We start from the raw sequence: 14,021 nt of genomic DNA, 5'->3' as shown, positions 1-14,021 counted from the left end.
TGTGGTCGCAGGGAGGCTGCCAGCAGCTCAATGTAGGTGTGTCCTCCTTCATGTCCAGTAAGAAAGAGAGGAAGATCTTGTTCCCAAGAGCTCAAGCAAAAGCCCTGGGTTTAATACCACAGGCGAGGTCTAGGGACACCATAGCGTGCGCACGCGTGCACACACACACACACACACACACACACACAAACACACACGGCATTCATCTCCTTGCGGGGAGAGGGAGTTGGGGTATTTATCCAACAGTTCAGTTCCCGTCAGTATTGGCTCTTAGGGGGCATAAATTCCCTAGTACCTCTGGCCTGGGGCAGCTCCAGGGCAGAGTAAGCAGCAGAGACAGTGCACAGATAAAGGGGCACAGGGTCTGGCATCTGGAAGTCAAGCTGATACACACAGAAAGTGAGAGATTTGAGAGATTATAGACAGAGCACCGACAGGAGAGCTCTTGCACGTGTGAACTGTCAGCTGAGATGCACGTCAGCAACACCAAGTCTCACCAAGATGGGGCTGGCTTTGAAAGAACAAATCATTTTTTTTGGCTTTTACTCTCACTATTGAAGTGCTGGAATGCCCAGGACCCTGTTTCAGTGGGGAGCCCAGGTGGGGTTTCCCTCCACTAACTGCCTGGGATGATGCCAACCTACAATGTCTTCATCTTTAACTGAGAACAACAGCACCTACTCCTTGAGGCAGTTGCAAAGATTGATGATGATAATGCATATACATTGCTTAACACAGTGCCTACCACGAAGCAGGCATTCAAATACATATTAATCATTAGTAGGAACGCTGGCAGTGGCAGTGGTAGTAATTTAATACTAGTCAACATTCAACACTTTTCTGACATTTTTGGCTATGGTGTCCCCAAAACAGGCATTATTATTCCAGGGGAGATTAAAAGAGAAAGTGGAACATTTGTGCCCATTAATCTCTTGGATTTCTCAGCTAATGTTGTGGGGCTTTCTTTGAAGTTTTTAAAAAAATTAGTGTATATTTCCAGGAAGTTACAAAGCTAGTACAGAGAAGTCCCCTGTGTCCTTCCTGTAGTTTTCCCTAATGGTTATCTCTTATCACATCATAGAAAAATATCACAATTAGGAAGCCATCATTGGTACTGTGTGTGTGCCATTGAGTCACATGTGTACATTTGTGTAACAGCACCACGCTCAAGACACGGCACTGCTCCATCACCAGAGAGCTCTGCTGTGCTGCCTCCCTGTACTCAACCAGGGCCTGGGTGCCCACTCCTGTCTCGATGCTGGCTCAGGCCCACCCTTCCTGTTTGCCAGTTATGAAAGCAAGGTGGGCAGGGGGTGGTGGTGGGAGAGTTCACTTTAAAAAATTCAAAGTAATGCCACAAAGTTTGGTAAAACATTATAAAAAGAATAGAGTGTCCATACGAAATTGTATTTAAAGAGATAGAAATACACATTGGGTACAGCGTGCACAGCTCAGGTAAGAGGTGCGCCAAAATCTCAGAAATCACCACGAAAGAAGGTATCCATGTAACCAAACAGCACCTGTTCCCCAAAAACTTATTGAAATAAAATAATAACAATAACAATAACAATAATAAGAGATGACTAAAGTTGGAAAGCAAAAAAAAAAAAAAAGATAGAAATAGTACAATTAGACCATATAAATAAAAGGTGTTCAAAAAGAAAGAACTTAGAGATTGAACAAAATTTAAATTGATAAGTAAGTAACATTAGAAAGACAAATTAGGTAAAAAACAAAAAATGTTTAAAAGTCTTGAGCAAAAAATAGCTAAAGGCTAAGCATAAGCACATCCTATTACCCACTAACTCTTAGGCATATATCCAATAGAAACACATGCATGTGGCCAGGCACGGTGACTCATGCCTGTAATCCCAGCACTTTGGGAGGCCGAGGTGGGTGGATTGCCTGAGGTCAGGTGTTCAAGACCAGCCTGGCCAGCATGGTGAAACCCCATCTCTACTAAAAGTACAAAATATTAGCTGGGCATGGCAGCGGGCACCTGTAATCCTAGCTACTTGGGAGGCTGAGGCAGGAGAATCGCTTGAACCCGGGAGGCAGAGGTTGCAGTGAGCCAAGATCGTGCCACTGCACTCCAGCCTGGGCAATAAGAGCAAAACTCTGTCTCACAAAAAAAAAAAAAAAGAAAAACAAAGAAAGAAAGAAAGAAAGAAAGAAAGAAAGAAAGAAAGAAAGAAAAGAAAAGAAGCGCATGTAATGTGTCCAGCATTAGACAGGTACACGCATGCTTGTTAATAGCTATTGTTCTTAGAAGTTGAAAACGACCCAAAAGTACATTATCAGTACAATAAATTGTGGTATATTTACACAATGGAATTCTATACAATAATGAAAGTGAACTATAACTACACAAGACAACACAGATGTATTGAATTCAAGAAGCCAGAAACAAAAGAATATACATTGTATGACTCCATTTCTAAAAATGCAACCAACAACCTGTGTTAAGCTAGGATGTTAGAATCTGGACAGAGGCTGCCTTTGGAGGCTCTTCATCTACAAAGTGGAAGAAAAGTTGCCATTTCATAGGGTGGTCATGATGATCAAATGTGACAATGTGGGCAGCAGACCAGTGTTGGTTACCTAGTCAGCCCTCAATTAGCTTAGATTTGCAGGACTGGGTGCTTTCTGGCCTTTTTGTTTTTGTGATGTTTGTGGGGAGGTTGTTTTTGCACAGGAATTTCACCTCCTTTAATTGTCTTCCTCCATCCTCTCTTCTCCCTCAGGTCTTGCTGTCAAGTTTGAGGTTCTTGCTCTGTGTTTATTCTTTCTCTTTAGCAATACTCCCTCAAGTTGCCATTATGACCGGCTCGTGGCACTGATGCCTGGGAAGAGGCTGAATGGTCAAGTGGTACAATAGGCACACTGTCAGCCATTGTCTGTGGCTGTGAGACCATTTCTGGTCTAACATGCACCTTCTCTAATCAACTGTCAGCCAGAGAAGGGGAGAAAACACAGGTCTTGTTTTAGCAGCCACAAGAATATGGGAGGCTGCTCAATGACTCAGTGTGCAGAAAAGAGTTTGCATGGCCCGCCTGAACTGCTGTCTTTAGAAAGACTGCTTGCAGGCTGGGCGCGGTGGCTCACACCTGTAATCCCAGCACATTGGGAGGCCGAGGCAGGCAGATCACAAGGTCAGGAGATCAAGACCATCCCGGCCAACATGGTGAAACCCCGTCTCTACTAAAAATACAAAAAAATTAGCTGGGCGTGGCAGCATACACCTGTAGTCCCAGCTACTAGGGAGGCTGAGACAGGACAATTGCTGGAACTTGGGAGGCAGAAACTGCAGTGAGCCAAGATCGTGCCACTGTACTCCAGCCTGGCAGCAGAGAGACTCCATAAAAAAAAAAAAAAGGAAGGAAGGAAGGAAGGAAGGAAGGAAGGATGGAAGGAAGGAAGGAAGGAAGGCTGCTTATAAGGCTGGTCTTGGTTGGAGTTTGAGAACTTGGAGGGTCAACAGTTTGATGGAAAACTTTTCCTACATGATAAGAGGGCCTCAGTGTGTCTACACTCTCTGTACAGCAGTGAGGTTGATGTTGAACCCCTGCTCTCCTCTAGGAGTCTGGAATTTTGGCATATGCCAGGCAGAGGCTGCCTTCATGACCAGCCCCCAATAAAAACCCTGGCTGCTGTGTTTTAAGGAACTTCCTTGTGACACATACTGTCGCAGCTCGCTTCTGGGGGAATTGAGCGTGCTCTGTGTAATGGCACCGGGAGAGGACTCCAGAAGCTTCTGCCTGGTTTTCTGGACCTTTTGCTTTTGCTGGTTTCGCCCTGTGTCCCATTGTTGTCATATCACAGCTGTGAGAATGACACTAGGCTGAGTCCTATGAGTCCTCTAGTGAGTCACTCAATGTGATTTTGGTCTTGGGAATCTCAGACACACAAAACTGTGTGTGAGTCACAGTGTTGTGTATGTGCTGGGAAGAAATAGGGCTCCCCACACTAGGGTCAGAACTAGGGTTGTTTTTGCACAGGAATTTCACCTTCTTTAATTGTCTTCCTCCATCCTCTCTTCTCCCTCAGGTCTTGCTGTCAAGTTTGAGGTTCTTGCTCTGTGTTTATTCATTCTCTTTAGCAATACTCCCTCAAGTTGCCATTATTTCCGAAAAGCCATAGAGAGGTGGGGTGGTGTAGAAAGAATGATGAGGTTTCAAGCCGGGCACGGTGATTCACGCCTGTAATCCCAGCACTTTGGAAGGCAGAGGTGGGCGGATCACAAGGTCAGGAGATCAAGACCATCCTGGCTAACACGGTGAAACCCCATCTCTACTAAAAATACAAAAAAATAGCTGGGCGGGCTAATGGTGGTGAGTGCCTGTAGTCCCAGCCACTCGGGAGGCTGAGGCAGGAGAATGGCGTGAACCCAGGAGGCGCAGCTTGCAGTGAGCAGAGATCACACCACTGCTCTCCAGCCTGGGCAACAGAGGGAGACTCCATCTCTTTGAAAAAGAAAGAATGATGAGGTTTCCCCAATGATTATGAACATTCTGTTCTAATTACACAAGCTGGGTGGGCATGGTGGCTCACACCTGTAATCCCAACACTTTGGGAGACTGAGGCAGGAGGATCATTTGAGCCCAGGAGTTCATGACCAGCCTAGGCAACAAAGGGAGATATTGTCTCTACAAAAAGAAGTGTTTTAAGAAGTTAGCTGGATGGCCGGGCGTGGTGGCTCATGCCCGTAATCCCAGCACTTTGGGAGGCTGAAGTGGGCAGATCACAAGGTCAGGAGATGGAGACCATGCTGGCTAACACAGTGAAACCCCGTCTCTACTAAAAATACAAAAAATTAGCCAAGCATGGCGGCGGGCACCTGTAGTCCCAGCTACCTGGGAGACAGGCAGGAGAATGGCGTCAACCCAGGAGGCGGAGGTTGCAGTGAGCCGAGATCACGCCACTGCACTCCAGCCTAGGCGACAGAGCGAGACTCCATCTCAAAAAAAAAAAAAAAATTAGCTGGACATAGCGGTGTGCTACTGTAGTCTCAGCTACTTGGGAGGCTAAGGTGAAAGGATCACTTGAGCCCGGGGAAGTCGAGACTTCAGTGAACTGTGATTGTGCCACTTCTCTCCAGCCTGGGCAACAGAGCAAGACTGTGTCTCAAAAAAAAAAAAAAAAAAGACAGAAAGAAAAGATTGTACCAACTCCTGAAGACCACTGAAAGTGTGTGTGAGTGAGTGTGCATGTGTTTGACATGTATGAGTGAGTGGGTGGGCGGGGGGATGAGTGTGTGAGGCTGTTAAAGTGGGTGTGCCTGTGTGTGAGTGGTGAGAGTGTGAGGGTGTCGTGAGTGTGAGCGTTGTGTATGGGGGTTGTGAAGGTGTGTGCATGTGTGCATGCGTGTACAATCATGTGTGTGTGCATGTGTGTGTGTGCATGTGTAATGAGACCCCAATGAAGGAGACATGATCCTTTACAGTTTAATAATAGCCAGTGCACAACTCAATCGTCTGAGCCCTCATCCAAGGTTTCTGCTCACATGCTCAGGCTTCCAGACAGGAATTGTTCCAGAGCTGGAAATAGTTTATCCAGGGCACGGTGTATATCAAAGACTCGCAAATTAAACTCTGTGGAAGAAGAAAGAAAACAGACTTTGGGGGAAGTATTTTTCAAAGGCAAGCAACAGGCGCCTGTTCCCCAGGTCTGTCCCTGTAGCCGCTCATGAACCCCATCGGCAGAGAGGGGAGCTGCCCACAGTCAAGGGTAGAAACAGAAAGGAGGGCCAGTCTGCAACAGGAAAGTCACCCTGTCTTCCCCCTACCCAGCCACTTGGGACCCACAGCAGGTGCAGCTGGAGCCTGCGGCCTGGCAGGACCCTGTGATATGGACCAGGCAGGCCAGCAAGGAGCAACAGCATCGTCCCCTCCTCCTGCACCTCCCTAGGCATGGGGGAGCCACTTGTATCTGCCAGCTTTCAAGGGGTGCCACTGACGGACCAGGAAAAATAGGAGGGAACAAGGAGGAAATTGGACAATGCTTAGAGACCTGGAGAGGGAGAGAGAAGACAGAAGAAGGACCCCAAGGAAAGGCAAACACTACTTTCACACAGAGGGTCTGGGGAGCAGGCCAGGTTGGAGACAGGTCCAGGCGACTAGAAGCCTGGGTGCAGGGCTGTACCAGCCCAAATATAAAATCTCCCTCTTTCCCCCTTAGGAGGTGCAGGCAGCTCCAGGGGTGGGCCCCAGCTGGCCCCAATTCACATAAGTGGAAAAACTGCCAACTTCTAGCTGTTGCTTTTTAAAATGTTCACTTCACAAGTCCCTTTGGGATGACTCCTACTACACACCTTTCTCAGCTTCTTGCTTTGCAGGGGACAGGAAGAATTGCTCGTGTCATTCCTCTTGCATTTGGTCCGGCCAATCTTCACGGTGACTATATACTCCACTCCTGTCGTCAGCTGCAGAGAATCAGTTGTGCTGTTAGTGTGGACTCCAAGCATCCGGTGGATGAACCTCTCCTGGAGAAGCTAGGACTGAGAGTAAAGCCCCCAGAGCCATAGTCCTTGTTCCCAGAGCTTACCCACCAAAAGCAGGGCTCCCTTCTCCCTACTTCTGGCTGGAGGGAGGGCAATGGCAGCCAGAGCCCCTGGTCATAGGTTGGTTTGCTGCAGCAGCCACAGAAAGCTTCTCACCTGCCTCCTTTCCATCCTCAGGACAGAAGAGGTAACATGAAGCTGGGTTGCCTGGCCACCACAGGCCACTCCCAGGCTGGCTCATGTGGCCTTCATAATGCAACAGAGTCAGCATCTTGTCCCCACCCTCCCAGTCCCTTCTGCCACTTCCTGTCTCCCTACTATCCTTCCTGACCAACCTAGCGGAAGGCAGCTTAGCAATACAGTTAAAAACAGTTTTGAAATCAAATTGATTTGGGGTACGCACTTTCCATTTACTGACTGACCTTGAGCAAGCTACTTAGCATCCTCAGCTTTTCCACTTACAAAGTACAAATCACAGTTGTGCCTGCTCATGGAGTTGTTATGTGGGCTAAATGGAAGCATGCATTTCCCTTAATGCATAAAATACATTTTAAATATTTTCATAATTATAAATTATTAAATGTTTTAGCAAAGTGTCTGCAGCATTACTTTGAAGCAGATTCGGTGTTAGGAGAGTGACAGAACACAAAATCTGGCTTTATCCCCTGCAGACTCTGTCACCATGGGGGAGTCCCTCCATTTTCCTGAGCCTCAGTTTCCTCATCTAGGAAACAAGGAGAATAATGCCAGTTTCCTATTAGCATGTACAGAAATGAAGGAAGGAGGCGTAGTGGGTACACGAGCCACGGAGAACGCACGCCAGGGATTTCCCCATGGCTCTTTCACTTGTGATCAAGTGTGAGGCCATGAACCCTACAGGGGTTGGAGCCTGGAAAAGCCCTTGTGGGCAGGGAGGTCCTACTCCCAGAAGGGAGACTCTAACAGAGAGCTTGGGGGGTATAGTTCCCTGTCCGGTTCTGAGCTGGATTCCCTGAGTAGATGTGTGGATTAGTGGATCTTCACCAGTGCAGGAGCTCTGGGAGGCTCCCTGCTGCCTTGCCCTGTCACTGTTGGTCAAGCCCATCGAGAGGGCTTGGTCGTCTCTGGGGTGGTGACTGACGCAGAGAGTGCCCACACTGCTCCTGGGAGGAAGACACCCTTAGCAAATACTGGGACAGGGCAGCAGGGGGGCTAGGCCTGAGGGCAGTACCAGGCTCCCAGCACCCAAGCATGCAGGGGCCATCCATGCATGGGCATTTGCAGGGCTGTACCAGGCATGGTCACACTGACTTTCAGCACGCTCGGAATGTAAGAAAAAACTAAACCACCAGTCATCACTGTAAGTGATGTTCCAGTGTGCAAAGAGTTATTCATTATTAGACTTATTTGTTTGATAATGACAGGAGTAGTAGTAATAACGGCAAAGATTTTTACAAGTGCTATTAGATGTTGGCACTGTGATAAGTACTTCCCTCCTATTCTGAGCCACTTTGCAGGTGAAGAAACTGAGGCCTGGAGAGTCTGGATGTCACTTGACCAAGAGCCTCAATCAGAAGGAGCTGGGCATGAAGCCCCAGAGGCACCTGACAGCCCTCCATGCCTGCCCTTGTTCCCTCTGTGAGGTGTAAGGACAGACACAATCGTCTGGGCGCGGAGGTGCCCAGAGGCCCATGCCAAGATCCACCCAGCTACCAGGAGGCATGCGTGTTCTGTCTCCTTACCAATATGAATGACATCAAATGCTCATCATTATTCTTTAACAGCTAACTTAATGGTAATTGATTGATTTCACAAGACAAGCCTCCTTGGGGTCTCAACCAAGAGAGGAAGAACCAAGAACCAAATGGACAACATCGCCATCTTGTGGTAGTAGTGCCTCACTGAGCTAGTCCGCGGGACAGTCTGCACTGGGATAAGGATTTGACCTACGCTGACTGGTCCTGCCCACCCTGCACTCCCTCCTTGCGGGTTCTCTCAGTTACAGTTGCCTTACTCTCTGGCCAAAGAGCTTTCCCATAGCCAGTTGTGTTTTCCCAAATCCAGCTAATTGAACTAGGACATAGCATTGTTGCTGCCCCAACTTCTACAGTCGGCCCTCTGTACTTATGAGCTCCACATCTGTGGATGCAAACAACTGTGCATCAAAATATTCAGGAAAAAAATGTATGGTTGCCTCTATACTGAACATTTTTGTCTTGTAATTAATCGCTAAACAGTACAGTATAATAATTATCTACATAGCATTTACACTGTACCAGTTATTATAATTAATCTAGAAATGATTTACCATATGTAGGAAGATGTGCATAGGTTATGTGGAAATGCTATTCCATTTTACACAAGAGACCTGAGATCCGTGGATGTGGGCATCCTGAGGGGTCCTGGAACCAATTCCTCATGGACACCAAGGGTGACTGTATAATTTATTATTCTGACCTTGAGGAAATGTTGGACCAATAAAAATGGTTCCCAAACAACTTTTCTTTCTTCTATTATCCTTCAATTAATATATTTCAGAGAAATTTTATATGTAAAACAGAAGGTGAGGTGATCTGGCTGAACCCTGCTTCTCACATCCCCTCCACTTCCAGAATAAACCCTCTTTGTAATGTGAAGTTTGTATAACACAGAAAACCCAGTTTTGAATTTTACAACCCTGGACATTGAAAAAATATTGGGGGCTACAGGCCTACAGAGAATATTTGTATTTTGCCAAATGAGAACTTTAAAGGGAGCAAAATCATCCTTGCTGTCACTCTGGCAGGGTCGAATATCAGAATGAAAGGCAATTCTTTCCAAGGAAAAAGAGTTGGCCGGGCGTGGTGGCTCATACCTGTAACCCCAGCACTTTGGGAGGCCAAGACGGGCAGATCACCTGAGGTTAGGAGTTTGAGACCAGCCTGGCTAACATGGTGAAACACTGTTTCTACTAAAAATACAAAAAATTAGCTAGGCGTGGTGGTGCACACCTGTAATCCCAGCTTCTCGGGAGGCTGAGGCAGGACAATCGCTTAAACCCGGGAGGTGGAGGTTGCAGCGAGCCGAGATTATGCCATTGCACTCCAGCTTGGGCAACAAGAGTGAAACTCCATCTCAAAGAAAGAAAGAGAGAGAGAGAGAGAGAGAGAGAGAGAGGAAGGAAGGAAGGAAGAGTTCAATCCTCAGTGAACATTTTTGTTTCTAAGTGTAATGGAGTTAGAGTTCATGCCAGTCCTTAGAAAAGAATTTTAGAAGCATGGCTGAGGACATTCTGGGATCTGAACAACTCTACAATGGACCCACTGCAAGTGAAAATGCTCCCCACTCAGGACCTCACAGAGAACCACTGCTCGGTTGTTTCAGGAGCCACCCCAGAATCCTCACGTGTCTGAAAGGGCAAGAACGGGGCCTGCTGATGTCTGGGAAGAGCAAGGTACAAACCTGCATCTGACTTCGAATTAGCTTCTGAACTCGATATAAGTAGGTGTCGTTGCTGGCATTGTTGTAGGATTGAATGAAGAAGTTAAGCGTTGAATTCATGTTCTTCTTGCTCATAGGCTTCTCCTGGAAGCCCTCCCACCTTTGGAAGTGACCCAGCTTGGCCGACAGGACCAGGGCAATCAGCAGCAGCAGGGGGTTTCTCCAGCATCTGATCCCCATGTCTACAGCCTCGGGAACCTTCTTCCCAACTGCACCTTCCAGGGTGTGGTGGTGCCAGGCAGTAGCTCACTCGTTCTCCCACGGTGACCCTCACCAACATAGGCTTTCCTGGGGGATGGCCTGCCTGCATTTAAACAGAGATTCAAACTGAACCTTGTCACTCACTTTCCAGTCAGTTCATTTTCTACCCATTTACACCACCCATTCAGTTCTTTGGTGATCCAGGCAAGCAAAAATTTTAAACACTTGCCAAGGTGTGCAAGCCCCTCTCCCTGCCTTCACAGGTCTCAGGGAAGAAAGCCCCCAGAACAGCCCCTCCAGTGCTCTGCAATAGGATCTGGGTCATAGAGAAGCATCACTTACGGGAAGGGAGGAGGCCTTATGGAGAAGGTAGTATCTGAACTGAGATATAAGGAAGCAGTCATATGGAGCAAGAGGTGGTACATTCTTCTTACCTACCTTGGGCTCCAACTGTCCTACCAAGACACCACCTGTTCCCTGTGCTTCCTTTAGAGACACGTTCTCCTTGCTCACCTGCCACCCACCCACCACAGATTTCTGCCTGCGGGATCCCCCTGTACCTGCAGGCCCTGCCCTGGCTTTTGCTACCTTGTTGTGACCCTAGTGGAGCTTTGTGAGGTAATTGCAGCCTCCCTATGAGGGACAAATAAGCTGTGAGCCCCATTTAGAAATTATCCTGCAGACCCCTGAAGATTAGGTGTCACTTACCCCCAAAAGTCCATAAGTGCCCTATTTTAAAAACATTTACTGGCTGGGCATGGTGGCTCACGCCTGTAATCCCAGCATTTTGGGAGGTTGAGGTGGGTGAATCACCAGAGGTCAGGAGTTCGAGATCAGCCTGGCCAACGTGGTAAAATCCCGTCTCTACTAAAAATACAAAATTAGCTGGGTGTGGTGGCATGCACCTCCAGTGCCAGTTACTCGAGAGGCTGAGGCAGGAGAATCGCTTGAACCCAGGAGGTGGAGGCTGAAGTGAGCCGGGATGGCGCCGCTGCACTCCAGCCTAGGTGACAGAGTGAGACTCTGTCTCCAAAAAAAAAAAAAAAAGAAAAAGAAAAAGATAAAAGGAAAAACAAAAAGCAGCAGAAAAACACCCTAAATGGAATCCCACCAGAACAAAACATTAGTGGAATAGTTGATGAAATGTGAATAAAATCTGCAGATTAGTTAATAGTATTGTGTGAATGTTGATATTCTAGTTTTCACCGTTGTACTGTGATTGTATAATACGTTAAAATTTGGGGAAGTGGAATGAAGGGTATATGAGAATGCTTTACGCTATTTTTGCAACCTTTGTTTAAGTCTGAAATTATTCCAAAATAAAGGTTAAAATGTCCAAAAGTAAATAAAACATTGTTCTGTGAAGAGTAGCGTGCTGAGGTGGGGGAAGCAGGAGCCTTAGGATCCAACTGTCCCAGCTCAAGTCCTTCGCTGGGGACTCTGGGAGAGTTACCTCATCTCCCTGTGCTGGGTTTCTTCATCTGTAATATGAGAATGGGGAGAAAGACTCCTCTTGGATTGTGGTAGAGACTAACTGGATATAGGCAAAGAACCTGCTCCCAAGTCAGGTGTCGGTGCATAAGAACATCTTCTTCGTGATTCTTCTGTGACTCTGAACCCACACTTAACCCTTGGCCTGGTCAGGCCTGGAAACCAGGCCACCTTCCATCATGACAATGTTGCTAGCACCTGTGACAACATCCTCCCTTGGCCCCAGACTCTGTCTCGAGAGGACTTGTCCAGCCGGTGGAGGTGATACGTTTGAAATTCCCTGAGCCTGAGCTGCCGAGGGCCACTTGCTGTAGAATAGATAATGAAAGATTCTGAGTAATTGGGAGGCCACTCAGACCTGGGTCATCTCAGCACGCCCCGGACACCTGGAATACTCCTGTCAGACTGAGGCCCGTAGAGAGGAAAAATAACATTGGGTGGGCCATATTAGAAACCCCACGGACGTGGGGCTCAAAGCATAAACAATAAATCTGCTTAAGAAACATGGGAGTTGGTTGCGTCTGTAAAGAGGAAAATAAGTCACTGGCAATTTTAATTGAAGAAAAGGAAAACATAGACCCTGGCTATGCTACAGGAGATGTGAGGGGCCTAACAGGTCACACTGGCATTCCTTAGCTTGTGGCAGTAGAACGCTGATCTCTGACTCTGTGGACATGGAATCAGGAAAAAATACGATTCTGGTCAGGTGCATGTATAAAGGGAGACAGGGAGCTTGGTTACAACATGGAATAGGGGCAGAGCATAGTGGCTGACGCTTGGGGGCTGAGGCTGGAGGATTGCTTCAGCCCAGGAGTTCCAGACCAGCCTGGGCAACATGATGAAACCCTGTCTCTACAGAAAATACAAAAATTAGCCAGGCATGGTGGCACATACCTGTAGTCCCAGCTACTCGGGAAGCTGAGGTGGGAGGATCGCCTGAGCCCAAGAGAAGTCGAGGCTGCAATGAGCTGAGATCGCACCAAGCACTCCAGCTTGAGTGACAAAACAAAGGAAAATAGAGGACTTAGTTGTCTGGTTACTGCCATGAAATAATGGAAAAGTAGGGACCTGAGTATTTCCATGGAACAAGAGTAAATTAGCAGTGCTGGCTATAACAAATAGGAGCCCTGTTCTTGCCAATAAAAGAAGGGAAAAATACGAGCTCTGGTTAGACAATGGAATAACAGGAAATGTGGGGTCTGCTTATGTCCGTGGAATGAGGGGCATAGGAGAGAAGGATTGCAAAAGGGCATGAGAAAACTTCAGGTGATAGATATGTCTGTTGTATGAATTGTAGTGATGATTCCACAGATACATACGTACGACAAATCTCATCAAATTGTACACTTTAAATATGTGCAATTTGGCCTGGCGCAGTGGCTCACACCTGTAATCCCAACACTTTGGGGAGGCCAAGGTGGGCAGATCACATGAGGCCAGGAGTTCGAGATCTGCCTGGCCAACATGGTGAAACCCCATCTCTACTAAAAAACACAAAAATTAGCCAGGGAGCACACGCCTATAGTCTCAGCAACTCTGGAGGCTGAGGTGAAAGGATCGCTTGAGCCCTGGAGGTCTAGAATGCAGTGAGCTGTGATTGTGCCACTGCACTCCAGCCTATCCTACAGAGTAAGACCCCATCTAAAAAGAAAGAAAGAAAAAGGAAGGAAGGAAGGAAGGAAGGAAGGAAGGAAGGAAGGAAGGAAGNAAGAAAGAAAAAGGAAGGAAGGAAGGAAGGAAGGAAGGAAGGAAGGAAGGAAGGAAGGAAGGAAGGAAGGAAGGAAGGAAGGAACGTATCTTTCCCAGGAGTCCAGCAAACCAGGCCTCCTATCTCATGAGCTGAACCTGGTAACAGGCCACTGCTGGACCTGGCATGATGGCAAGTGTGGGATTCCTGTTGGATCAACCCGTGGCTTGGTGCTGTGTGGATGAGATGGTGCGTGTCCCACAGGGGCCTTCTATGAGTTGCAGAACTTCCTGGTTCTGTCTGTTGACGACCAAGCTCAGGATTTCTTTATCAGTCAAGCTCCTAGGAGAAGCAGGAAACAAACAAGAACATGGTGATGTGTTTTATCCCAGCAGGCTCTGCTTGCGTGGGCTGAGGAACCTGCAGACAGGGAGTTTCCTGGCTGTAGCTTTTCATCACTCCTTCACCAGTAGATATGGCATTGGTGCTGGGAAAGGGTCACACTGTGACACTCTCTCCATCAGCTTACATCTGCTATCTGAAATTTTCCCATCACTCTGGGGAATCAAATCATCCTCTGTAAATAACACGGCTGATCTCAGTTGGTTTCTTCTCTCCACTCTCTCTTTTCTTTCTTTTTTTTCTTTTTTTTTGCTTGTCGCACTATTTGACAAGCTCTGCTTT

At 47.4% G+C, this 14,021-nt stretch overlaps 1 protein-coding gene across 1 annotated transcript; it reads right to left on the bottom strand.

Annotated features, from left to right (window-relative positions):
- Positions 1-5,430: 5,430 nt before the first annotated feature.
- Positions 5,431-10,761, bottom strand: CSTL1 (cystatin like 1). The gene is made up of 4 exons (XM_025400378.1): positions 10,594-10,761; positions 9,920-10,262; positions 6,311-6,421; positions 5,431-5,591 (listed from the first exon to the last, which is right to left on the bottom strand). The coding sequence occupies exons 2-4, from the start codon at positions 10,136-10,138 to the stop codon at positions 5,508-5,510; spliced, it is 414 nt and encodes a 137-aa protein (XP_025256163.1). The 5' UTR covers positions 10,139-10,262; positions 10,594-10,761; the 3' UTR covers positions 5,431-5,507.
- Between the last annotated feature and the right edge of the window lie 3,260 nt (positions 10,762-14,021).

Source organism: Theropithecus gelada, chromosome 10, assembly GCF_003255815.1.
Source record: "Theropithecus gelada isolate Dixy chromosome 10, Tgel_1.0, whole genome shotgun sequence".
NCBI classification, from domain to species: domain Eukaryota; kingdom Metazoa; phylum Chordata; class Mammalia; order Primates; family Cercopithecidae; genus Theropithecus; species Theropithecus gelada.
This window is presented reverse-complemented; position numbering and strand designations above follow the sequence as displayed.